Source organism: Gouania willdenowi, chromosome 4 (genome assembly GCF_900634775.1).
Source record: "Gouania willdenowi chromosome 4, fGouWil2.1, whole genome shotgun sequence".
NCBI classification, from domain to species: Eukaryota; Metazoa; Chordata; class Actinopteri; order Blenniiformes; family Gobiesocidae; genus Gouania; species Gouania willdenowi.
In genome coordinates this window covers 7673158-7699032 of record NC_041047.1, presented here as the reverse complement: position 1 = coordinate 7699032, position 25875 = coordinate 7673158, and the positions used below count along the sequence as shown (strand labels likewise).

The following is a 25875-nucleotide window of genomic DNA, read 5'->3' as shown; positions in this document are numbered from 1 at the left end:
TGGCAAAGAAAGTCAGGAGACACAGAAGCTGCAGCCTCCAAGGTAGTTATATAAGAACCCACTGACTCTGCTCATTGTCTCTAAAAAAAGTGTGTTGGGTGGGTTGAATGATATAACAGAGGCTCTAAATATCCTTCCCCTTCTCCGTGCATGGGGGCATGTGTTTATTTCTGCAGAAAGAAGAAGTCAGAATCCAAGCATCGTTCTATTTCATAAATAAATCAGTTTTATTGTAGCATATAAAATTAAATCATTTTACAGTTTATTCCAGTATGACACATAATATCCAAATAAAGTAGCTACATTTTCTTTTAAAGATAAATAATATTAATAACAATAATAATAATAATAATAACATTCATTCATTCATTCTTTTGACATGTTTCGCTTTGTCTTTTTTCATGAAGGGAGTTCAATAGCTGCCACAAAACATGAACAATAATGCCCACGTCAGGAAGGAATGGAACCGAGCACTTGTTAAACAAGTCGACAGGTTACATTTCATTGTCTTGTTCTTAGGATACAAGCTGGTACGCTAATTGAAGTTGCGCGCGTGCATATTTACACATACGCACGCGCAAGTCTACAGTTTGGGTCCGATGCAAAAGAAAAAGATCAAAATATACACATCAAAGTGATATCAGCAACTAAAGAAGAAGAATGTACAAATATTAATTACATTGTGCTCCATAACGAAGCTACTTTCAATGCTCCAGTAAAACGAAGCAGATTAGGTTTAAGAACGCTGATGTAGTCACAGCTAACAGTGCACTTCATTAAGTCCTCATGATGTAAGCCCACAATTCCTTGGGAATCTCGTTACAACAAGAAGCTGGTGATTGATTGTTGGCCCTATTCACGACCCCCTTGCGTTTGTCTCGCCGGGCCATTGGCTGCCATTGATGGCGCTGAGGGGGTCTGGATGCTCCGATGCAACAATCAGTCTCTGAACTTGTGGATGTCGTTGGAGAGGCGGTAGAAAGGATAGGACGCCTCGTTGGCATGGGGACAGTTGTAGGTGCACTTGCAAGACTCGATCATCATGACGTTTTTGTTGAAGGTCTCGCCATCCTCGCAGCGGAACTTGACCGGAACGGTTCTGGTGTCGTGGGGGCTGCAGCAGCGGCCATCCACGCAAGCGCCGCAGTACCTGGGCCGGTACTTCCTCAGGCTGGAGCAGCCGGCGTAGGTGTACTTCACCGGCTGGCTCGACTTCTTGGTTCTGCTGCATTTCTTTCCTTTCTGCAAAAGGTAAACGACACGAGGAACATTAGCAGTCTGTTGGGCACTTGGGACCACATGGTGACGCGTTTCATTCATGGCAGCTCGTCCTTACCTTCAGACTTGAGTAAGCCGACTGTGTGCATGGCCGCACTTCGCAGAGTCGTGACTCTTTGACCAGTTTGCATTCACTGTTGTTGTTGGTGACTCTGGTTGAGATGCCAGTACCACAGCTCTTGGAGCACTGGGACCAGGGCGTGGTTTGGACAATGCACTTGTGGTTGTGGACATCAACTTGAGTATATGCTGTAAAAATAAAACAAATATTTGTTACACACTTTGAATGAAGCAGAATTGGACACGTTCTTGCAGGATATGTATCCAAAAACTGAGTGTTTTCTTACCAGGTAGGGACTTGAGTCCCGCCTTGACTGTATCGATGAGCTCATTCTTGTTGGTGAGGTCCCGTTCCAGCTCATCAGTCAAAATGTCTTTTCCAAAAATCTTCTCCAGGATGTCTGTCTCCTTGCCGTCATCACATACCCACTCTTCGCAGCACTGGCCTGCCACCTTGACCAGTCTGGGGTTGGCACAGCCCAGGTTGGGCAGGGAGAGGTCCTGTGGGCACAGTGGGACACATCCCACTGCCCCGTCGATGCATGTGCACTGGTGTTTACAGTTGGGCTGGAAGCTCTCTCCGTTCTGGTAGATCCTGCTGTTGTACTCGCAAGGTCTGCCTTCTGATTTGGCTGTAAACGGGGAGGGAGGAGAAAAACAGGAGGAAAGGAATGTTATTCTTTCCCGCTCTGCTGAAGACATCTCATGGCTGCACCATAAGGATCAGTTAAACTGTGAAATTCTTCAGGCTGCCTGAGTGAGGAGTCTCCTTTCCTCCACAGTGGGCTGTCTGTCCTTTGAGCTTTAGACCAGTGTTTCCCCAAACGTTATAGCCCCATGTACCCCTTAGTCTTTATTTTCTTATCACATGTACCCCTTAGCTTATCTTATACATTATTTATTTGTGTCTGCAGGCCCGTCTAAACTCTTTCCTGTGTCTAGTCATTACATTAACCTTGAATATAGGCCTTTTTATTCATTTATTTCTGATGTTTTGCTCATTTTAGAGAGCTTTTAAAGAGTTGTGCCACAATTGATTATTGATGGATGAGGAAAAAAGTCTTTAGGCAATCTAAAAAAATAAATAAATCTAGAATGGTAAAAAAATAATCTGACAAATGTTTTCTACACTTTTGAACTCACACAGGTTCCCATACTCCTAACTCAACACATCCATTAAAAAAAATTAAAAAATAAAATAGCCTTTCACATTAATCTGAGCACATATGGAGCATTTTGTGTTTGTCGTACATACCTCGACAGATGCCACGGGAGGCAAAGCTCGCTCCGAAGTTACACTCCAGCCCTTTGGTGTGGTCGCAGGGCTCGGTCAGGCTGCAGTCCTCGTTCAGCTGCCTGGCGCACACTTTGCAGCACCCGCAGCCGTCCAGGACCACGCTGACCCCCGGTGCGCACTGAGGCATCTCCAGTGGACACTCACACACGGAGGGGCAAGAGGATGAGGAGAGAACCTGCGCAAAAACCCAGGTCAGGATGAGACTCTGTATATACGAGCCATGTGCCACACAGAATATCAAAAGAAAAAGAAATAGACTAAATAAGGTGAAAGGAAGAAAAGAAAGACTTACCACGTTGAGGCTCCCCAGCAACATGAAGGTAACAGTGAGCATCAGCATCTTGGTTAAAGGTTGTTGTTGCGCGTTTCAAGAGGAATCCCGGCTAAAGAAAAGTCTTGCGTCCTCAGCTAGATGTATTCCCTGTGTCTCTCTGAGGTGAAGCTCTTCAGTCTGCTGAGGTCCAGCCACCTCCCGACTTTTATACTGTAGTGGGAAGCTGACGTCGTTCCTGGGCTGCCTGCTGAACTGTTCCCAAACTATGCCAGGAATGTTTCTCGGCGCATTTTCCATCCAGACCTAAGCTCCACCCTGTCTAAACCTTTTCTCCCCCTCTCTCATTCTCTCTCTTCTTTTTTTTCTTCTTCTTTCTTCTTTTCCCCGACGGATTTTTCCCCCCAGGATCCCATCTGAACACACTTTTCCGTCTCACATTTTTCCTCTTCTTGTTTATCCTCCCGTTCATTTTGTTCTTCCTCTGCGCGCTTCTCACATCTATCATCTTCAATACGGACTTTACAAGCTTATATTCACACTTTGTGAAGATGAATCATTTAAATAACATATTTTCAACACAAAAAACTGGAAATATATTTCACAAATATGGTTTTAGTTGAACATGTGATGTAATAAATTGGACAAATTAAACCCCTTTTGTGAGACGTGATCGTCACCACGTTTTGGGGAAAAAGGTCGGAGGTGTTTTTGGGCAGAAATACGTTTAACAGCGTCTATTTCTGTCTCTTCGGCGCCTTTATTCAGAGCAGCGTTAAGCATTTCCAGATGCGCACCATGCAGAGCGCAGACGTAACAATATTGCCATATTTGGTATGGCAGTAGCCTACATTATTAACATATTTCTCTCCCTTTTGGCCAAGCATTCCTGACAGCTTAAAGGCTTGTTAAATATGTTCTCCATGGAGGAATTTCCTTTGCATTCATTCCTTGAGGCACTAGTGGGGCTTTTTTTTTCACGTAATCTTGTCCACGTCTTTGTCCTGTGTTTTGTAGAAGGTGAAGGAATCCAATTTTCCACAAGAGATGTTGTGGTGTGTCAGTGTAGTGTTGGTGGGGGGAGACGATCAGTGCTTGGTTTCAATGAGTTCCCTCCACCTGAGAGGAGAAACGCAAACATCCATCAGAGGGACACGCGGTGCGTAAAGACGCACAATAAACGGGTGTTTGTGGAACCACGGAGGATGACTTCCGTGACGCACGCGCTTTGTGTGCACAAGGATCGGAGACTGGCTCACAGTCTCAGCCGCAGAAAGTCTTTACTGGTGAGTTTGTACGTTTTGGAATGTATTTTGTCCGTTTTTTTTTTTAATTTTGGTGACGCATCTGAAGGCATCAACATGTGCCAGTTGGTCTCCAAACTATTACCAACAATCTAAAACTCAGATTTCGAGGTTCTTGTAACTAACACGACTGTTAAATCCTGTCCAGGATAGTTATTCTTTATTTTTTTCATACTTCCAGTTTAAATCGTGCACAGACAGACTAACCTTTTTATTATTTACTGACTGACACCAATCCAAAGCTGTGGAAACACTTATTATTTCCTACCAAAGCAGCTCTTATTTTAATGGTCCGTTCAGGTTCCTGCTCATGTCTGGGAGCGGGTGCGTGTGTTTGTGTGTGCGCTGCCTATTTGGACAGGGGGCGTGTCCTTATGAGCACATGTGCTGTATGTGTGTGTGTGCGCGCGTGCGTGTGCTCGTCACGAGCTTTGTTAAAGTGATATCATGAATATTTGAGAAAAGTATCCTTTGGTGAAAGACAAGAATCAGTTTCTAATCCGATTGGAGCTTCTGTTTGTTAGTATTGATCAGTTTGTGGAGCCAAAGCTGAGCTCACTACAGTCTGAGTCACAGTTGTTTGACCCTTTCTGGTAAACTCAATGACGGAAGCGGATTAAGGCCAATTTTGATAGAGAAAATAATTTTGGGCAAATGAAGAATAAAGTCGAAATGTCGAGAATAAATTTAAAATTGTACAACAGCAGATCAAAATGCCCTGTATTGATGAATGCGCTGAACTACACTTAAAAGTTGGGTTTAATAATAAAGAGGTCCTTTCTCTTTTAGCTCATAAACACAGCGTTGTAATGTCTTTAAGGACTTTGAAGAGTTATTGCCAAAAACTGAATCTATTCAGAAGGAAAAACCATGAAGTTTAGAAGAAGTGGAGCATTCAGTCCGTCTGTGGCTATTGAGGAGCTACGGGAACAAATTAGGGTCAGTTCTGATGGAGACTGTTGTTGTATATGGTGAATTGGCCCTAGTCAGCTTCCGTAGATTTTACTTCAAATATCGCTACAATGTTTTTACGCTTTTATGAAGTGGTATTTCAGATGTTTCGATATTGAAATGTATTGCAAAATCCCAATAGAAACGCTTTTTCCGCAATTACATGTCACAGACCATGGTCACATGACCACTTCTCTCTAAGAAAACATGGCACGGTACGTGCAAACAGACGAGGAGACGATACATTTCTTAGTGTTATATATAATTATTACTGTCACATAAGATGTGAAACAACAAAGGAATGCAGAGTATTTTGAGCGTCAACATTTAGAAATATCGCTTTTATTTTGTGTAAAACTGTAATGGAAAAACAGCTACTGATATCACATTTATGCTCAAACATCTTCTGATAACAGACGGCGATTTTCTGGAAACCAAGTTGTCCTCCAGCTCCCTAACGACCTTCCTTTATAGATCCATGTGAATATTATGAGTTTTAATTTCAACTATTGAGTTTTGCATTTACCACTAGCTTTTAATCATGCTGATGATTACATTAGGACCTTTATAACAACTCTCAGCTCAAAATAGTTCCTACCCTACCCACCCCTTCCACTGTCCCACCCTAACTCCCTCTCCCCTGTTCCTTCCCCCCTCACCTAGGTCTAACACTACCTTCTCTTTTTATATTCTCCCTTTAATAAAATGTATCTTACTCATTCTGAGAGGGGGCTGGTGATGGTCACAACTATGCAATGAAATAATTGTATTTATATCATTGCAATAAGAAAACATGCATAGCAGTCGTGAAAAGATTGAACTACGTTACACACAAAAACGGTGAGAATATTGACTTCTTTATTGGGAAAATATTTAAACTAATTAATTCAAGTTTTTAAATACAACATTGAGTATGAATAATTGAAACAATTATGTAACTTTTATGTGAATTCAGACGATTATTTATCATAATAAAAGTCAGTTTTTTTTATGTTAGAGTCACTTATCCAGGGAGGATATTAAAGTCACAACTAGCTAAGTGGATTAAAAGGGAGATGTTTCATAATCGCGATGAGCACAAGTTGTTCTTGTTCTGCATAAGCTCTTTACTGCGGGGAGTTCACCCTAAAACTCTCCATATCTAATTTTCCTGCTTTACATTTATCTGCCTGGAATGAAGCCTGTTCAGCCTTTGTTGAGCCTGACTGACCTGAGGTATGTTATATAATGCTGACCTTAGCTTTTTTCCGTTTTTTTTTTTTTTTTAAGTTTGAAAAATGATGTCAGTGGAAAACAGGCCGTGTAATATTAACATACCAAACCATTACTTTGACACTTTGAGAGTTTTACTGGCAAGACGAACAAATAATGACTTATGAAAAAGCTTTCGTTTTGTCCAAATGTGCAACACAAACCTTCATGTTGTCATTATGAGATACAGTCGGAGTCATTGTGTGATGCTTTCGTATTACTTAACGAGCTGATTGCAGTTTTATGTAACCCGTAAATGAAGAACAGATGAGTAAAGCTGAGAATACTCCACCCTTTTAATGGAGACACTGAACAAGTCGTGCATTCAGCGCGGTTTCGTGGCTGTTTGGGTTTATTGCGAAACATTAATTTAATAACTTTGTAAATTATTCCTTCACGCCTTTATCTTTTTTTGTTTTGTTTTGTTTAGGATCCTAGCTAACTCAATATGTAAAGCAGGGTGATTATCACTGTACTTCCTGATTAGGGTCACAACTTCCTGTTTGGTAATCAGATAGAATACAAATAAAGAAATGTACGTCATAGGGTCAAACAGACCATTTACTTTTCTTTATTATTTTTCTTTCTTAGTATTTTTGTGGCGCAGTGGTTCAGTTTCAGTCTTGTTTTCAGTTATCTGTACGTTCCTGGTTCAAATCCCATCGGCTCCTTTTTCATTTGGGTTTTTATTTGTATTCCTGTCAATCCTGTTATTTTTTTTTCAAAACTATTTAGTTTATGGTTGGTCGTGTGCTCTGTTAAAACATTTTAAGTGAGAAAGTGACCAAGTAGAATATCAACATGTGGTCATTAGATCCATAAAACGAGTGGTAACACATTTCGTTCCGACATTTTGGAGATCTTCGGAGACCCTTCATTGTTCTTCTGACTAAACATCCAATTAACTTCAAAACAAGAGCCCTTTTTACAAAAGTGTTAAAAAAAAAAAAACTAATGTAAAACCAGAAGAGATGCTCTTATTTTGAAAAGGGGATGTTTCGCAATGCATCATGGGGCGGTTGAATACGACTAGTGTGCCCACCATGCATTCTTGTCCCTATATAGTATACATCCGGGTATTTCTCACATTCTTAATCTTTCCATACTATCTAACGTGAATGCACTATATACTAATTTTGATGTCAGACTTTGTATGAGTAGTACGTTGGAATGCGATTTTGAACACACCCATACACTTATGGTTGGTACTCTTCAACTGTGCAGCCATGAGGTAGCCAGGTAATTCAGTAATTCAAATGAGGGTTTGTGAACCCCTAGGGGTATGCGATGGCACTACTTGAGAGAAAGAAAGAGTCTAAATGATAAAACTATAGAAATCAATCTATCATGAGCCACTAAATCCTAACCCTGGTTTCACCTGGAGTTTATATGGGGTAGATTTTTTAAATGTTTAAATTATTATTCTTTAAAAAAAAAAAAAAATGAAAACAACACATCTTAAACAACTGTTTTTCTATTCTTTAACTTTGTGAAATATAAATCTAGTTCATCTAAAATGCAGTTTAAAAAATGATGTGAGCACTCTTGATATCAAAATAGTGACACAATCCAAAAAAAAGTTGGGAACCACTGCACTAAATACTGTTTCTTTCAACTTATTGTACAAAATGAGATTATTTCAAATGTATATCATTATGCTCTATAGTTGTTTTTATACTATAATATAATATGATATAATATAGTAATTTTTTACAAGCAAAATGCTGAAGTCGGACAAAGTGGGTACTTGGATGCAAAAATAAGAAATAGGGGGTACTTGAGCCAAAAAAGTTTGAGAACCACTGATACATCATAGTTTAAGAAGAAAATGCTCTATTGCCCCCCCCCCCAAAAAAAAACAAAAAAACAAAAACTTGTAAAATAGGTATTTTTCCACATTCGCCAGTGATAACTACTATTACAACTCCTTTCAGTGCAGATAAAAGAGTGACTCATGATGTGCAAGCATCTAGCATGAAACCACAGTGACTAACATGGAAAATTAAACATTCGCACTCATTTCTTTCTAAATATAAATTGGTAATCTGCCTGTTGCTTTATATCCTATAATTTGGCCGAGAGTTATATACCATTACATATATACTTTCTGCACCTGAGCAATCTTGGACGTCTGCATGATTTTAGATGTCTGGTATCGCACAATGACTCCAATCATAGCAGAAGAATAAAAGAGGTGGTGCCTGTGGGGGTGGTTTCATCTGCAGTTGGAGGAGCGTGTCTACTTTCACTGATGTGATTTTATAGCTACACAATGTACCAGCCAGGTGTGCCGAGACCGTGAGGGCTTTCCTTCAGCTAGAGTAACTCACATTCCTCAGCAGGGAGAGAAAAGAGAGGAGAAGAGAGGGTCTTTTCTTGGGCAGCGTCCATCCAGGATGAGGAATGATGGAAAAAAGCGAGACGTCTGGGTGGGGGCAGGTGTTACTGTCGGGTGCTGCTGGTGGTTGGTTGGTGATCCTAGCTGGAGTGGAAAAAAGGAATGTGGGGCTCCTGGAATGTGCTGGAATGTTTAGAGCAGTCTGGGATAATTGAGTGAATCTGGAACAAGAAAAGACAAACTGAGGACCCGCAGTGGAAAAAAATGTGCTTCTGGGACGTCTAAAGAGACATTCCATCCATTCAGACGGCCCAGAACCTTCCTTAGATGGCACCAAAGGGAATTTAACCCCCCACCCCTCGCTATATTACTGCCATACACACATGTATACCTAACACCACCCCACCCTTCACATCCATCCTACCCGACACTTCCCACGAGCAGAAAGCCTCTGTTTGAATATATTCTTTGCACTTGAAGATTGTGTTGATTATTTCTCACTGTCTGTCAAGAGCAAAGTGGATACATAGGTTTACACAACCTCTGGTTTCAGAATAGATATCAAATAGAGAAGGAAAGGGCTTAAGGTTCACACGCTATCTCTGTTATTATTTTAAATAATTGTGATTTAATATTACTGTAAATATTGTTGTACTGCAACCTCCATCATATTTAATCTACAACTCAATATGATAATTAAAAAAAGGTCATTTTTTTTGCTGTATTCTTTAGTTTTAACAAAATCTTCCTGTCCCACTATAAACATCTGATGTCGGCAGACTTCAGATCACGTCCATATCGAGTCGGTCGGTCCGGATCACATCTGCACGTCTATACGACATTCAACGTTTGAAGCAATTTCTGCTCATTTCTCATATGAAATTTTAACAGCCTTGCAAACCCGCACATAGCATGTGTGCACGTGCTACTGTTTATTACAATTCATTGTTCAGTATTATCTACAGTCACTAAGTACTGTATATATTGTATTCAGTTGACTTTCAGTAACATTCACGTATCATGCTTTTCTGGTCAGATTTATTCAATGAACGCACACAAAAAAAATGTCAAAATTACATATTAACATTACAATACTGTCATTAATGGTATTGTATACTCTCACAGGGAAAAACAGTTAATAAAATGTATTTTCAAACAGTTTTATGTAAAGCTGTATACATCTGAAAGCCATAGCAACATGTCCGAAAAAAACTAGTTTCCTTGATGTATTGTCTTTTCCCACCATCCCTGTAGAAAATGTGCCTGTACTTGATGCTGAGATATTCATAATAGAAAGAGGATATGGTGCAGAATTTTACAAGAACTGTGTGGATCAGCTTTCTCCTCTTTTTAATGAATCACTATCAGTTGGTCCTCTCCCTCCAACCTTATGTCAGGCTGCAATTATAGTCTTGCTAAAAAAAAAAAGATAAAAATCCACTCCATTGTAGTTCATATCACCCTATCTCGCTACTTGATGTAGATTATGAAATACTGGCAAACATTCTGGCCTGTAGATTGGAGAGGGTTCTGCTGCGAATATTTTTACCTGAACAACTTTAGCTTTATTAAGGGAAGAAGCTCCACGGCCAATGTAAGAAGATTACTTAATATTTTAAATACTCCACCCGGTCTAAGCATTGAAATGATCTTATCTCTTGATGCAGAGAAAGCTTTTGACCTATTTGTTCCACTCCAAAAATTTGGCTTTAGAGATGGTTTCATTTCATGGATAAAGTTACTTTACTTGAACTCGGTTGCAACATTTATAACTAATGGGCAACAATCTCAGTACTTCTCTCTTGGTAGGGGCAACCGCCAAGGATGTCCGCTGTCCCCCCTCCTCTTTGTGGTTGTTATAAAGCCATTGGCCATTGCTCTTAGGCAGGCTGATAACTTTTGAGGCATAGAGCGGGGCGGTTCACAGCATAAGCTTTCTCTATATGCAGACGATTTGCTACTTTATGTATCTGACCCAAAATTTTTTCTCTCTTCTATTATCAACTTGCTGGATCAATTCGGGAAGTTCTCAGACATAAAATAAACCTGAAAAAAAGTTTGCTGTTCCCACTGAAACAAGAAGACACCACAGGTTACCTCCATTTAAAATAGCCAAAGGCTCTTTTAAACGTCATGGAGTGGATGTGACTTTGAATTTGTCGTCTCTTTTCACCAAAAATGTTACTGTCCTCCTTCAGAAATGTAAACTAGATTTGGACCGATGGAAAGACATTCCCTTATCTGTTGCAGGAAGGATTAATATAATCAAAATGATTGTATTACTAAAATTCTCTTATCTTTTCCAAATTATTCCCATTTTCATTAGAAAATCCTTCATTAGCTCACTTGACAAGCTTATAGTTACCGTTATTTGGAGAGGAAAGTCACACAGAATAAAAAGAACTGCTCTGCAGAGACAAAAAAAAGGGCAGGACCAGCACTTCCAAACTTTATTACTATTGGGCTTGTAATATACAAAAGATTCTTCATTGGGTTCATTTCAACAAAGATCAATGGGAGTCATGGGTGTCCATAGAATATGCCAATACTCACCTGCCTTTAGGTTCATTGGTAAATGCTGCTTTAGCCCCTGTGGCCATACAGTCAAACTTAATCATTAGTCAAACTATTAAGACATGGATACAGTTTAGGAGGCATTTTGGCCTGAAAATATCTCTCTATACAGTATGCCCCCATTTGGGAAAACCACACTTTTCCACCTGCTTCTTTGGATGCATCTTATCAAGCATGACACGCTAAAGGCATTACATTTCTGTTTTATTTGTTCTCAGATGGACAGTTCTGTTTATTTTCTGAACTGAGTGAGACTTTTGATCTTCCAAAGTCAAGTTTCTGCAGATACCTACAAATTAGGCGCTTTGTCAAAAAAAAACTATATTCCTTTCCAAACATACCGCATAATAATACCTTAGACAATATTATCTCAGTGTTACCTGCAAAGCAAAGATTAATTTCTATCCTGTACAAATCAATATATGATGCTTATCCAACCTCACTTGAGGAAATCAAGAAGCAAAACTGATCTGAGTTTAACAATTAGTGATGAAACATGGGAGGCCACTCTCAGACGTATACCTGGATCCTCAACCTGTGGGCGTCATGGTTTGATACAGTTGAAGGTGGTTTTAAAAGCTCATCTCACCAATGCAAGGCTGACAAACATCCTGACAGAGACCCCTCTTGCCCTCGCTGCATTGCCAACCATCAGACCACATACTGTACATACTATATGTTCTGGTTATGCCCCGCGCTCTCCATTTTCTGGTCAAATATTTTTGATGCATTTACAAAAATCTTTGGGAAAAGAGTATTTCCGAGTCCCATAAGTGCTATATTTGGAATTAGCCCGTTGACTTTACCAAGCAATGCACGTGATGTCATTGCTTTCACCGCTCTCATTGTGAGGAGAAGCATCCTGCTTAAATAGAAATGGCAATCTAGATTCACTCTAAAAAAAAACAACTACTCAGCAGTTTTTAGAGACCTGGACCCTTTTTCTGAACTATTTTGAGGAATTACAAATATCTCTGTATGAGAAGAATGCTGAACATGACTAATTTTGTTTGTATACCTTTATGTGTTTTTATATTAGTTATTGAATTATTTTAAAGTATATATTTCATTGCTTATTATTACTCCTTTTTAATATTTATTATTTCTGTTTTGTAAATATACATCTGTAGAATGATTGTCTACCAGTAAGTTGCACATCCTTGAAAGTGATACCTGTGTAGGCGGGTGGGTGGGTTAATGCGATTTGACAATATGTACGTAATAGTACATCTATTTTTTTGCTGACATTCGTTCAAATAAAGCTATATATATATATATATATATATATATTATATTATATTATTTTGTCAAAGTATTTCAGACAAATAATTTGGGAAAGATTTCAAATAATTGACAAAAACTATGCAGGCAAAAGGATTCACGTTTGGTTTTATTCTACAATGTCAATAAATCTAATTCGTGCTAATGTGAATTGACCATATGCTGTGATCTCACGTATTTATTTGTCGCTACGGTGGCGTTACGGTTAAGGAACCATGCTTGAAAACATATATGGGATGTCAAAACTGTCACTCTGCACCCGCCAGAGACGTCTTCTCAACATCAGACCGTCATGTTACTTCACAACGTCTGTTTGTTCTGTGGGGTGGGCCGTGTCAGTGCACGATCCTTTCAACGCATGCGCGAAACTCCTCTACATCCGGTCGGTCGGCCTATTATACGGCAGTTTGTGTACTATTTAAAAAGTTGAAACCCTGCTATTTAAAAATAATTAGAAATGTATGTGAGTTCCAATTTATTTAGGTTTTTATTTTATTTTCTGTTTGGTTTTTAATTGTCAATGTTGTGTATTGTGTTTTGATCCATTTATGCTGTGTTTTTTAAAAAAAATCTTTTTTATTAACAATTAATAATAAAATAGTCACATATTTAGATGTGTACTATTAAAATATTTAACATTACATTCAAATATTACGTCCCAGGAGTGAAGGATGTTGCATACTCTACTACGCTCATGCGTTGTAAAGATCAGGCCCGGCCCTAGCAGGCCGGACTAGATACTCTGGCGGGCCGAACTTGGCCCGCGGGCCTCGAGTTTGACATGTATGAATTATACAGACAGGCTTCAGAGGTTGTTGATTCTAGCAGGTGGGTAATCTGTGCATGGACGGCTATTGTGATCATTAATATTTGATCACTATCAGACATGCCTGGGTTGACATTATCGATGCATGTGAATGTTGATCGAGCTCAGGGTCCACGAGTGTTTTTTTGTGTCACTGGCTCCACGTGATGATCGGTGCGCGTCACGGGAGCGCGAGCTTCTCCTGGACACCGGAGCATATAGAGCTGACAGACAGACAGACAGACAGACAGCGTCTATAAGATTAAAAAAGCAGAGAATAAAGCAGCATCAGTGTTTCCCTTCATCCACTGCTACAGCTGGGCTCATTTCATTCCCCTGCTTTGCTTCTTTCTCTCCAGATTGTTTCGCACTAAGTGAAGCCAAACAGCAGAAACATGGCCGGTCTCATGGCAGCGGGATTCGGACTCTACACGCACGCCGTGGTGCGGGGGATCCCGGTGTCCCTGGCCAAGGAGGCGCTCCGGAGCAGCCAGGCGGAGGTGGACCTGTCCGAGGCGCGCCGGGAGCATGAGGTCTACGTGGAGGTGCTGAGGACCAGGCTCGGGCTGGAGGTGCTGGAGCTGCCCGCCGACGAGTCGCTGCCGGACTGCGTGTTCGTGGAGGACGCGGCGGTGGTTTGCGGTGACACGGCGCTCATCACCAGACCCGGGGCGGAGAGCCGCTGGAGAGAGGTAAAGAACCACCAGGTCCACCAGCACCATATTCTCTTCTATTATATACATATATAATAACAGGTGGCACGTGTAGAGGAGACCTGCACCTCTGCGCGTGCACGTTAATATCAATAAACCTATTTAGTCTAATATTAAAGTAAATCAGAGGTGTCAAACTCTTTTTACTTCAGGGTCCAAATACTGACCAGGTGGGCCACAGATTATAGGTGTTTTAAATATCAGTTCAATTCACTTCAAATATTCTTGATTTTATGACCAATTCTTTTAATGGAATTGTTTGTGAGAAATTCCAAGATTTGTGGAAATATTGAGTTCTTTCCACAATTTGCAATTAAAAGTGACTTCATTCATGTGATGTAAACAAATAAGAATGCAAGCCCCTAGAAATATTGTAGTTTCATTAAATTGGTGAATTTGAGATACTGTAACTACATCTGGATTTCTTGATAATTTTTCCAATAATTAGTGTTTTCTATGACATTTTTTTTTTAACTTTCTCTGATTACATAGCAATGGTCCACGCCCATCGTGAAGATGAAAATAATGACAAAACTAATAATTTCAGCAGAAAATAAATGCATTTAGCAAAAGTAAGAATCCAATAAGGATTTGCATTTCTGTGTATATTTATATGACAGCTCTTGCTTCTTAATTGCATAAAAGCCTATGCTCAGCACTATGTGACGGATGCAATGACAGAAAGTGTGAGTTTAACTTAAGTTAATCAAAAAATCAAAAAATCTCCCCATTTGCTTCATATGTGCATTTGAAGCGAAGCCCCGCCCACCAGGACACATCCAACTCTGTGAGTTTCACTGCCTGCTGAAGCGAGGAGCTGCGCTGCTTTTTCTCCTCTCATAAACATAAACCACCAGTGAAAAAAGCTGGTGTGATTAGCAGCTAATGCTGATAGCTCAGTGCTGAGTTTCAAAGATGAAAACTACAGAGAGAACTTTTACCTGCTACTACCACCTCCTCGCTGGTTCTCCTCCACGACAAATCCTTCCTATTCTGGTCCCCGTTATAAAGGCCATGTCATACAGCTCCAGGTGGTCACACACAGCCTCTACTCCATGATTGAATGGGTGAACAGACCGGTGTCCTTGTGGACGGCCTGACGTCATCAACAACAAAGACTCTGATTGGCTTTCGTCATGCGAAACGGTCGCAGCAGTTCAATATTTTCAACTCTTGCAAATACGACGAAAAATTGGGAGCGCGCTTGCACGGCCAACGCTCTTGACGCGCAGATCGGACCGCACCGCCACACAGGAATGATTTTGCATCTGGGACGCATGTCTATTGACTTTGTATGTAATCTGGACACACAAACATTTCGTGATGCATTCGGTGTGAACACAACATTAGAAGAAAAAATTCCTTCCAAAAAAGTGAGGAAAGTTGAGTTATCATTGTTTTCATCACGGCAGCCCTTTATGTGCATTACAATATACAGTATGTAGCATACATTACTATTTGATACCTGTTCCATTTGGTGAATTGGATGGATATAAATATTATTTTGTTAGCGAGAACATGAACTAGAACTGGATAATAACAATATTATTTGGTTTATTTGACCCCAACCTTTGGCTCCCTGGATCCAGGTACCAGAAAATGTGCTTCGGAGGAGAATCGTCTCAGTAAATGATTGAACCACGGAGATTTATTGAATACAATCCAGCAGGAGGCGTGTTTATGGCTGCTGTGGTGAACAACGCTGCTTCAATGTAGGTTATTCAATGGTGTGTGTGTGTGTTTTGTTGCATCTGTGTGTAGTTGACAACGAGCGAAATGGTTGGACGGGCTCTCTGAAAGGCCCTGTCATTTCACATAACAATCACTTTAGTTGGTCGGCCGCTGCTAATGGTCCCCAGCCTCATTGATTGAAAAGCCCAGCGCTGCTACCTTCAGTCCACACTTTTCATTCATGCCAATCATGATGCTTATCTGGATTTGCATGCATGTGCGTTAGGGTGGTTCACAATATGATGGTATGAGTAAAAGTTTTCCAGATTTTGCCATATTGTGTTTTGCCTTGTTCATATTGACATTTTGAACATCTGTACCAAAAATTGAGCCAATATAACGTCAGTAAAGGGTGGCACACTTTTTCACAATTGGTATTGCTCAACCGCAGATTGTGTAACTTTCACAGATATCAAAAAACGTTAATATAAATGTAAGTATGGTGATTAATTGATTCTCCCTGTATTTATTTTAAATGAGTGGAAACATTAGAGCAGTTCAAACACTATTACTGAAAATAGAAAAAACATCACCATTGGCAAGAAGTGTGCCACCTCTAAATGTTTCGCAATTGACTCCATTTTTGGTACTGATGCTAACGATGTCAATTGGAACAAGACAAAAAGCGATCTGGCAAAATGTAGTGAAAAATAATTTTGTGTTGTGTATCAACTTCCTGACAATCACATTTGAACTCTTCCAGATACTGATGGTGCTGTTTAGACGTGTGTGGGTGTGGGTGGGTGCGTTTGTTGGTATGATTGAAAAGTCAACAGTATGTTGGGATTCAAACATACAATGTGTATGATTGCTATGAGTTTAGAGGGTTTGATTTTCCAATTCAAAATTTCATAAATTCTTTTACAGGATTTACCAATTTTTCCGTGAGTTTTTACACTTTTCTAATTCATTTTTGTCAGTATCTTTCCTCGTTTAGATGACTTTACTGATTATTAAACTGCCTGAAATTGTACCAAATAGTGTAAACTAGAAATGGAGGGTTATTGGCAACTACTGTTATTAAAAAAAAATGGGATGTTATGCTGAAATCATGCAAGATTATGTTGCAAAAGTGAAAAATCCTATGGAAATGTGTAATATGGTTCCAAAGCATTATTTACGTCACGTTTCACACAAAATCCCTCGCAGCCGTGTGATTGGAGATGCTTTTGCCGTGACGTGTCACCAGGTAAACTCATCACCAATTCAGCTAATACACCAACGGCTAAATCTGTCTTTGTGCCAGAGCCTTTTTCAGATTTGAAAGCAGTCATAAATAACCTGAACCACTTGTTCATCACAACACATTGAAAACCCTCTACAGACGAAGCTCTGCATTCAATTTCATTCACAGGATAACATGATCACTACTCGGCCCATAACACGTTGCAAGAGATATTGAACTAGACATTCAATCATCCGTTTTATGCTGAAAAATGACATGTAAATGCATGTTACTGCCCCAAAACATGCATGTGAGTCATTTCTGTGTCATGTTTGGGCCCAGTTTTAAATAAACAGAGGAAAAAGAAACGGATCCAATTTTCCTTTTTTTGTGTATGATTGATTTTTCAAGATGTGAATTCAGATTTTTGTTTTTTTTTTTTTCATTTGTTTTTTGCGATCACAGAAAATTGGACACCCTTATCATACTTTCTGAAAGGGTGGTTGGTTTAAATCCAGGCTGGATGGTGTCTGGTTCCTACAGGATCCATTTCTATTGGTGGATAAATGTGTTTTTTTTAATCAAACTGTGACTATAAGTAGTCATGAGTTGGACTTAGGTGAGTGTGTGTTAGAGGATGAGTGAATACTGGTCAGTTACAACAGAAACATCCTTTAAATTGCTTCCAGAAGCTTGATGGTGATATTTCAACACTTTGCTAAAGGTGCTGAAGGGGAAAATGAAGGCGTTGCATGATTTTATCATTAACCAGGAGAGATAATGTATGTCTATCTCTGAACACTTGGACTTTGTACAACTCTCCTTGACTGTGTGTTGACTGTGGTCTGGATTTCTCCAGTGCTTTATTATCTGAAAAATTCAGTTTAAAGCACAAAGGGAAATCATTACACACCTCTTGTGGTAACGGGTTCTCTCAGCACCAATAAATTAAGCTATTCATCCATATTTATATTAATTTACCTTCTATCCATTGATTTTTCGTCTTCCCAATGAGCAAACGTTCTCCATAATACGTCTCGCTGATGCAACTTCATTCATCGTGCCGACGTCGGCGAGATGTGTGTGTGCTATCAGGGATGTTTATGTCCCTATACATCCATTGATGACTCTTTGCAAGAGAAAACCTGGTAAATGTATTTCTGAGCTTTAACTGATTGATTGCACTATTGTTGACTCCTGACTGAAGCCTTTTCAAATCAGTCCAATGAATAGCCAAAGTTCAACAAAATGTGTATTAAGCAGGAATTTATCTGAAGAGCTTAATGTCATCTCGGGACCTTTGACTTCCCACTAACTGTTTAAGTTGAAAATAAATCGAAGGGATTATGCGTGTTTCAAAAAACATAAACTGTCTGTCTTTTCTTAAACCTTTGCACAGTTTAAATGAAGACATTCCCATAAAGATAAAAAGGTCTGTTTCTGTTCCACACAGATTGTGTTTTTGCCACAGGGTTAGCCAACACACCAAAATCAAATAACTCAAGCACTGATTGAATATTTTCTTGGTTACATGTTTAACCGATGGCATCACAGCAACGTTTAAAAAGAATGTGTTAAGGTTTTTAAACCTGCGGCATTGCAGTGAGACAGTCCGTCCTTGGGTGTCATCAGCTAACTGAACCTCAATAAAGACGTCAACACAGGTATTTTTTATGTTTTACGTTTTCAAATTTCCACAATTCCTTTTTCATATGTTTCAGTTTCATTGGCTTTTTCTAATCGGATGTCTTAACTGACTTTTACACTTCCCGGAATCGTGTATAATTAGTTGGTTGAACTCCAATTTATTATATTTATCTCAAAGTGCACTGAATGAGATTTTACATGAGGTTTGACCCGTCCATTTATTAAAGTTGCTACACATCAGGCCACTTGTTTAACCATGGAAAATTGTGCGTAAATGTGAGATTGTCACGAAATAAGTCAGTGAGGGTTTAGTCCATGTCATATGGCTATTTCCATTTCAGGATGTGAACTCATAATACATCATATTTTACCAGAAAATAGACATTTCCATCTCTCTGCCGACTTATTTGTGGTAAAACATTCTGTGTAAAATCGTGATATTGTCCCAAAAACGTCTCCTGTCATTTTACAATTTCCTCTCGATTTTGTTTTAAAATAAATTATTATAAATATAACATTTCTATTTCAGGAAGTTAATTCTGTATTTTTTTTGTCCCAAAAATCAAGAGTCCCTACATGTTTCTGTGCTAATGATAACAAGAAAAACCTGTGAATGTCAACAAAAAACTTGGATATAAATTAAATACTGGCAATAAATACGGTTAAACACCAATATTCACCTTCACATAAAAGTTGGTATTTTCTCGTAACAGGGCAACGTTAGCTGTTGCTTTGACTTTGTTTTAGTTGCCCAGCAACCGATTCTAGTGATCCAAACTTTAAAATGGTTGCCTGTAAACTAAAGAAAAAGTACATCCAACGGCATGTTAAATGGTGTAATTGAAAAACGTCCTCAGGCGTTTTTTCTGCTTGGGCAGAAATGCTGTGCAGCAGCGTCAGATGTGGTGTGGGAAAGTTCACAGCTGACTTCACTGTTGCACGTGTATGGACTGCTATGATGAAGCCGCTGTGAAGCAGGTTTTGAACTGTAGAAGCACTTCTCATGCCAATCAGATTTAGCAAGTTTTTGCCTGTGTACATATTTTATTGACAGACAGCTTAACAAAAATCAATTTGGGATGCAAAGTTCATCTTGGTGTGGAGAGTTTAAGATGCATTGGCATCGAGTTATTGCAGACATTAAGTGTCAGATCATTTTTTGCCTTGTTTCAATTGACGTTGTGATCATCACTACCAAAAATGAAGTCAACTGAGACACCCATTAGGGGTGGTAAACTTCTGCTTAATGTTGATGTTTATTCTATTTTCAGGAATAGTGTTTGAACTAAGCATGTGAATCTCCATCACTGACATCGATTCGATATGCTTCTCGATACTTTCGCGATATATTGAGCCCCCTGGCGATACGATGCAATACGATTCACCCCTTTTCCCGATTCGATACGATTTGATATCTATTTGATGGCGATTCAATGCGATACAATGCGATTTTGTGCGATACGATGCAATTCAACATGATGCAACAAAATTATACCAAAGATGTAAATAGAAAATAAGAAGCTGCAATTCCGTATCGCACAGTGCAACTTCTTTGTAGCCTTTTAAAAAGCACAACAAGAAAACAGGCCTTTTCACAAGTCGTGTTGGGATTTGGAACCAGATTGGAACAGGAACCAATTCCTCACATATAGAAGCTGTTTTATCACACTGTCACAACTTAAACAGTAAACAATGAGACAATGAGTGACTTAAAGTGACACTTTCAATAGTACAATGTGCATATTCCTGTCTGCCACAGATACTAATATGAATTGTTCAACAGGTATTAGGCTAATGCAGTAGTGATATGGAATCAGAACAGTATCATAATGAATGAACTCTTGCAGGGTTTTTCACAAATGCACATGCTTTGTATTTCAGATTCATAAATGCACGCGATCTGTTTCACAAATGCACACACTCTGGTTCACGCCCTGACGTCGTGGGTCAACAAACGTCACCATTGGCTGATAAAACTGATTGACAGATTCATCAGCCAGTCAGATGTGTTTGCATTCAGCCAATCAAATGGCTTCTTACATTTCCTCCACACTTTTAAACCAATTGTAGAGCTACTGATTTGTGAAAAGTGTGGAGAAAATGTAAGAAGCCATATGATCTGTCAGTCAGTTTTATCAGCCAATGGTGACGTTTGTTGACCCACGACGTCAGGGCGGTCTCAAAATTCACAGCACAGAAGCGGTTTGTAAATGCACATTCAGCAATTTGCATTATCTGTGGATTTATATTGCAATTGTGCCTCAAAATAATATTTGTGAAACAGATTGTGTGCATTTGTGAATCTGAAATACAACTGTGAAACAAAGCATGTGCATTTGTGAAAAACCCTGCAAGAGTTCATTCGTTATGATACTGTTCTGATTCCATATAGTGAGGAGCAGAAATAAATGAACGTATTAAAATAAATGTGTTCTTGTCTTTTGCATTAACTTATCTTTGGGCCATGTGGCGAACATCAGGTAATGGGGTTGAAAAGCACTGGCGTAAATGAATGAATTGTTTAATCTGATTTCTATATGGTGAATGGAAAAAAAAACTTGAATGGAAAAACATGGTGACTCAGGGAAATGTTTGCTTCTTCAGTTTTGCCACAGGAAATACAAGTGTGATGCAATTACAAAGCATTCATGAATCAGACATCGTCATCTGACTCCACACGATGCATCAGATTTAGTGGCGACTTGTGGTGAAAGTTGGGCTTCATCAACACTGACAAAGACTGTAAACTTCAAGAGTTTGAGTGGAATATCATTGCTTTAGAATGGGAGGTTATCGCAAATAATTGATGTGGTTTGATACTTAAAAATGCTTCGGAAAAAAATTGATTTGGCGAGAAATCAGGATATTTCACCATGAGATTATCGTATCGGCCCAAAAAAATGTCCAAATCGATTAAAAAAAAAAAACACTAACAAATGCATAGCATGTAAACGCCCGGTCACTAGGTGTCGGTGAACTAGGGATCGACCGTTACGGGTTTTTTAGGGCCGATACCGTTTTTTTCTATCAGCCTTAGCCGATGGCCGATACGGACTGCTGATTTTCATGAGCCGGTACTACTTTTGCTCCCTCAATTTACAACATAAAAAATACACGATGATGATAAATGGTACAAGTTTCAATTTAATAAAAGGAACATTTATTGAAATGAACAAAGGTGAGGTAGAACAACACCAAGTAAAACATATTTAACAAATAATGAAAACAGGTGATAGAACAAGAATAAGTACCGGCAGACTCCCGCGACCAAGGAACAGGAACAAGCAGGTCTGAAAATGGATGGATGGATGGATACTGTCGTTACTTTTTCTTAATAATTTATCAGAATCAATTTTAAAAGAAAAAGTTCAACTTATTTGAAAAAAATTTATTTTAATATTTTAATAAACATACCAGTTGTTTTTGATATTTGTACTTGTATTACAGTTAGATAAAATTTACTTGTTCTTGCAACTTAAAAAAAATTAAATAAATTGTATTTCATACCATTTTGTACTTGTAAATGTGAAATTTATAATTACTGATATTTGGATATATCGTATAGGGCAAAATCGTGTATCATATCGTCAGATTCATGACAATGCACACCCCTAGTGTTGCTAACATCTCCTTTGGAACATTTCCAACTAGTTAAGTACATATTTGCAGTGAAAGAGCATTTTTTAATTTGTGGACCTTCTTTCCTTTTTCCAATCTTTCCAAATGTGTCGCTGGACTATTGACATGTTTTGCCCAAAAACCTTCTCATAGAAGTCTTCATCCTTGTTTTTCAACCACTGTGCCACGCTATAATGTGAAAGCTCAAGCCGTTTTGAACCAGGTGATGCTTTGATGACTTCCATGTGCTGCGATTATCAGTTTCGGAAGGGCCACTTGGTACTTACTGTGTGTTATAATGGCGTACTGCTGTTAGCACTTACAGTAAGTTGAGCTCACAAAAGTCTGGAAAATAATAGTCGTAAAAATCTCTCATAACAAGTGTAAAAGTCGTCAGTGTCTTAAAGTCTGGAGACAGGATGGAAATATGTGCGTCGCAGACACAATATTTAGGTCATGTTTTCATAGACGTAATATTTAGGTTCAGCATGAGCAGTTTATGTGACCATGTGGGCCCCTTTCCGTTCAAGCCTCACGTAGCTACTACCCTCGAGCTAACAGCGAGCAGCACAGAAGTGTTATTTTGACTAGTGGGCCGGTAGAGGCTGGGTCCTTGTTGTGCTCCTCCTCTTATATGACTTCCTTTCTGGAACCGACCTGGTTTCCTCCGCGGAGACTTGACATCCGAGTGTGAGCTGAGTTCTTGGCTGAGACACCTGGAACACGCTCGCAGCATGTGGGATGGGGGTCAACATTCTTTCCCTAACTGTGTGCCACATTCATACCACATTCTACCTGCTGTTTGTCTGTCTGAGTCCTTGTCTGGATGTTTCATTTGGAGACCTCTCCTGTTCCCGTCTGAACAACTGCATCAGACCTGCTGGACCTCTTACTCAAATGAACTTGTTGGAGTGGCGTTCAGATTTAGTCATATTTGCCACAAGTAGCATCCGATGGTCTCCCAAGAAAGCAGTAATGCCTTCGACTGTGGTGTGTAGGTTCAGGAAAAAGTAATTGATTTCCAGGAATAGGATATAAACGCTCGTAAAATACAACCCTGTTGAAGTGTTGTGTGTTGGCTCAAAGCTGGGCTCATACTGAAAATACATCAAGGAGCAGCTATTTTTGTTGTGCGACGGAAAGTCCAACCTCTTAAACTACACGCAAGACTTGTGATCATCTGAATGTGACGTATATCAAAAGATTTGAATGAGAATCTCTATATGTTGAACAGCAGGGATGTTTGAACAGCTCTACTTTATCTCAGTAACCAACAATCCTGCAATTATACGTTTGACTGTCGCAAGTTTACGGAAAACCGGAGTGGTGTCGCGATACAACCTTTTCACTTCTGATACAATTTTGATATTGCAGCCTCGAGTATAAGCTGTTACTGATATTGATACGATATCCACATTTATTATACATTTTAAATTTTGTTTTTAGTGTGTAATGTTATGCAATGGCTTGTCACATGTGACAACAACAAGAGAACAGTCGGCAACAGTAGGTGTGAGGAAAAACCGACAAATTTTGATCCTTAAACACAAGGTTATTCTACAATAGAATAAAATCAAATAAAAATTAAAAGGAAAAGAAAGACTGTTAATGATTTACTGCTGCTGTGATAAACACACGTTGAAGCAGCAGTGAAGCAGCATGTGTCTTTACGCCCACTCATGCATATGCATGAAGGCTAAAAAAACAGCCTGTTTTTAGGAGAGCTCTGACTTTTCAGAGGGCTAAGACTCCAGAAAACAGGTGAGTTTGGGAAAATTAACCTCAAATACTATGTTTTTGGGGTTCTTAGAACAAATGGTGAAAAATAGCACAATACTGGACTTTTAAATCAATTGCATGCATGACTTTGCAAACACTTGATCACTTAGCGTCAAGTGGTCAGTGGTGTGAATTGCAATGTGTGAAAATGACAGATTGCCTTTAGATTTTTTTCTGTCATTGTTTTTCTTAAAACCGGTCAATGACAGAACATATTTACCTAACGCGACCCCTGATTCAACCTTTAAGCATCACTAATGACTTTTAACAGTCAAAAGCATTGAGTTTACAGTCACTCTGCTTTTGTTACTTTTTGAGGCGTGAATTCACCCCAACACGCTTAAGTCAAAAGTACAGTCAGATCAAAGTGCAACGTTTGCATGTGTGCACAGAACTGAGAGCACAAATCACTGTTGCCAAGTGAAACACAAACCAACCAACTTCATTCAAAGTGGACTTTAGGGATCAGGAAAATATTTGACATTTTTTCTGGTTTTCAGGCCTATTTTAATCATTTGAATCACACATCTGGGGATTTGTCTTTGAAGTCTAATCCGTCTGTGAAACAAAAAGCAGCTTCCAGTGGGTAAAAAATGTGCCTTTGTTTCCGCTCACGCTCACCTCCTTAACCTCAGCGAGACTCCCCACCTCACCTACCCCCACAAACACCATCACGCCGGGCCAACTTCCTGCGTCTTCCGCCCGCTCAGTCTCACATACCAAACTAGACATTCACACACCCACGGTGACGGCTGAGTGTGACCGGGTCACCCTGTGAGGAGTTCCTGTTCCTGGGCGTGCAGCAGCTGTCTCACTGGGCTGCTGTGGTGGTGTGGAGGGGATGCGATGGGTGAACCTGGGGCTAAAAGTGGGCGGGGCTGAGGTGATCGTGAGGAGCGGGGATCAGAGAAAGCTGTCACGATTTGTTCATACACACACACACACACACACACACACACACACACACACACATTCAAGTCATTACAGAGTTGAGATGGATTTGTATGAATGTACACAAAACAAATTCAATACTACACAACTATGTGGTGCTACTTATTGAAAGGATCCTGTGTATTAATAAATCAAATCTTATATGTAACATGGCTTGGGAGGTTATGGATTTTACCAACTTCAAAGGACTTATAACATCCACAGAGTGGCTTTTGTCTTTCTTACACGTTTTATTGATGTTTTTTAAAATCAGATAAAGATATAGGCTGTTTGAAATCACATACTAATGTACTACTCATACTAAGGGTGACAGTTGACTAATGTGTTCATCTACCCATATTTCCATGAGGCACTGTACCTCATCTTTCTGCCACGTTTATCCCCGATTCATCTCTAGTTAGCTCCAAACCAAACTCGTGTGAAGAAATGAAGTTAGCGCTTCCCAAAATACACCGTGCGGCGTGCTACGGAAGCCTCCGTAGACCAAAAAGGCTGCTGCAAAACAGAGCCCAGTCAGTGTTCTCACCACACACGAGGCGCACTGAACTCCGCTTGGAACCGTACCGAGACCGACCTCTGGAGGTGGTCTCAGTACAGTTCTTTAGTCTTTAGTTTGAACCACGGTGGGAACATTAGTCCTACTCAATCGCCCCATGATGCATTGCGAGCGGAACTTAAAATTGTCCTGGGACCAGCTTTATACATCCCCGTGAAGCTGAGAAATCTATGTTTATGTATGATTCTTTTGAAATGGGAAAAAATATCTAACTAGTCATTTACTATGGTCTACTGCCAGTGGTCATTCATTGTATATAAGTCCCGCCTTCGTTCTATAGACCCAATAGGCTTCGACTTCCTGTA

General features: G+C 39.6%; 2 protein-coding genes across 3 annotated transcripts in view; one reads left to right on the top strand and one right to left on the bottom strand.

Moving 5' to 3' along the window:
- Nucleotides 1-203: 203 nt before the first annotated feature.
- On the bottom strand, nucleotides 204-3146 carry ccn1 (cellular communication network factor 1). Its single transcript, XM_028443836.1, has 5 exons — nucleotides 2928-3146; nucleotides 2594-2810; nucleotides 1626-1970; nucleotides 1337-1527; nucleotides 204-1242 (listed from the first exon to the last, which is right to left on the bottom strand). Exons 1-5 carry the CDS (start codon nucleotides 2973-2975, stop codon nucleotides 940-942), a joined length of 1104 nt encoding a protein of 367 aa, XP_028299637.1. The 5' UTR covers nucleotides 2976-3146; the 3' UTR covers nucleotides 204-939.
- Nucleotides 3147-3919: 773 nt separating this feature from the next.
- Nucleotides 3920-25875, top strand: part of ddah1 (dimethylarginine dimethylaminohydrolase 1) — a 93382-nt gene continuing 71426 nt past the window's right edge. Inside the window, exons 1-2 of one of the 2 annotated variants that reach the window (XM_028443839.1) lie at nucleotides 3920-4192; nucleotides 13770-14102. In XM_028443839.1, coding sequence (XP_028299640.1) covers nucleotides 13806-14102 — 297 coding nt within the window. In that variant the 5' untranslated portion in view covers nucleotides 3920-4192; nucleotides 13770-13805. Of the gene's footprint in view, nucleotides 4193-13417; nucleotides 13434-13769; nucleotides 14103-25875 lie in introns of those variants that run through there. The other variant, XM_028443840.1, reaches the window with a different exon arrangement.

Excerpts from the sequence above, each read along its gene's own strand:
- ccn1 (XM_028443836.1), bottom strand. The coding sequence starts at position 2,975 with ATGCTGATGCTCACTGTTACCTTCATGTTGCTGGGGAGCCTCAACGTG. Across the intron at positions 1,528-1,625 it reads GGGACTCAAGTCCCTACCTG|CATATACTCAAGTTGATGTC; the intron begins GTAAGAAAACAC and ends TTATTTTTACAG. Across the intron at positions 1,243-1,336 it reads CGGCTTACTCAAGTCTGAAG|AAAGGAAAGAAATGCAGCAG; the intron begins GTAAGGACGAGC and ends TACCTTTTGCAG.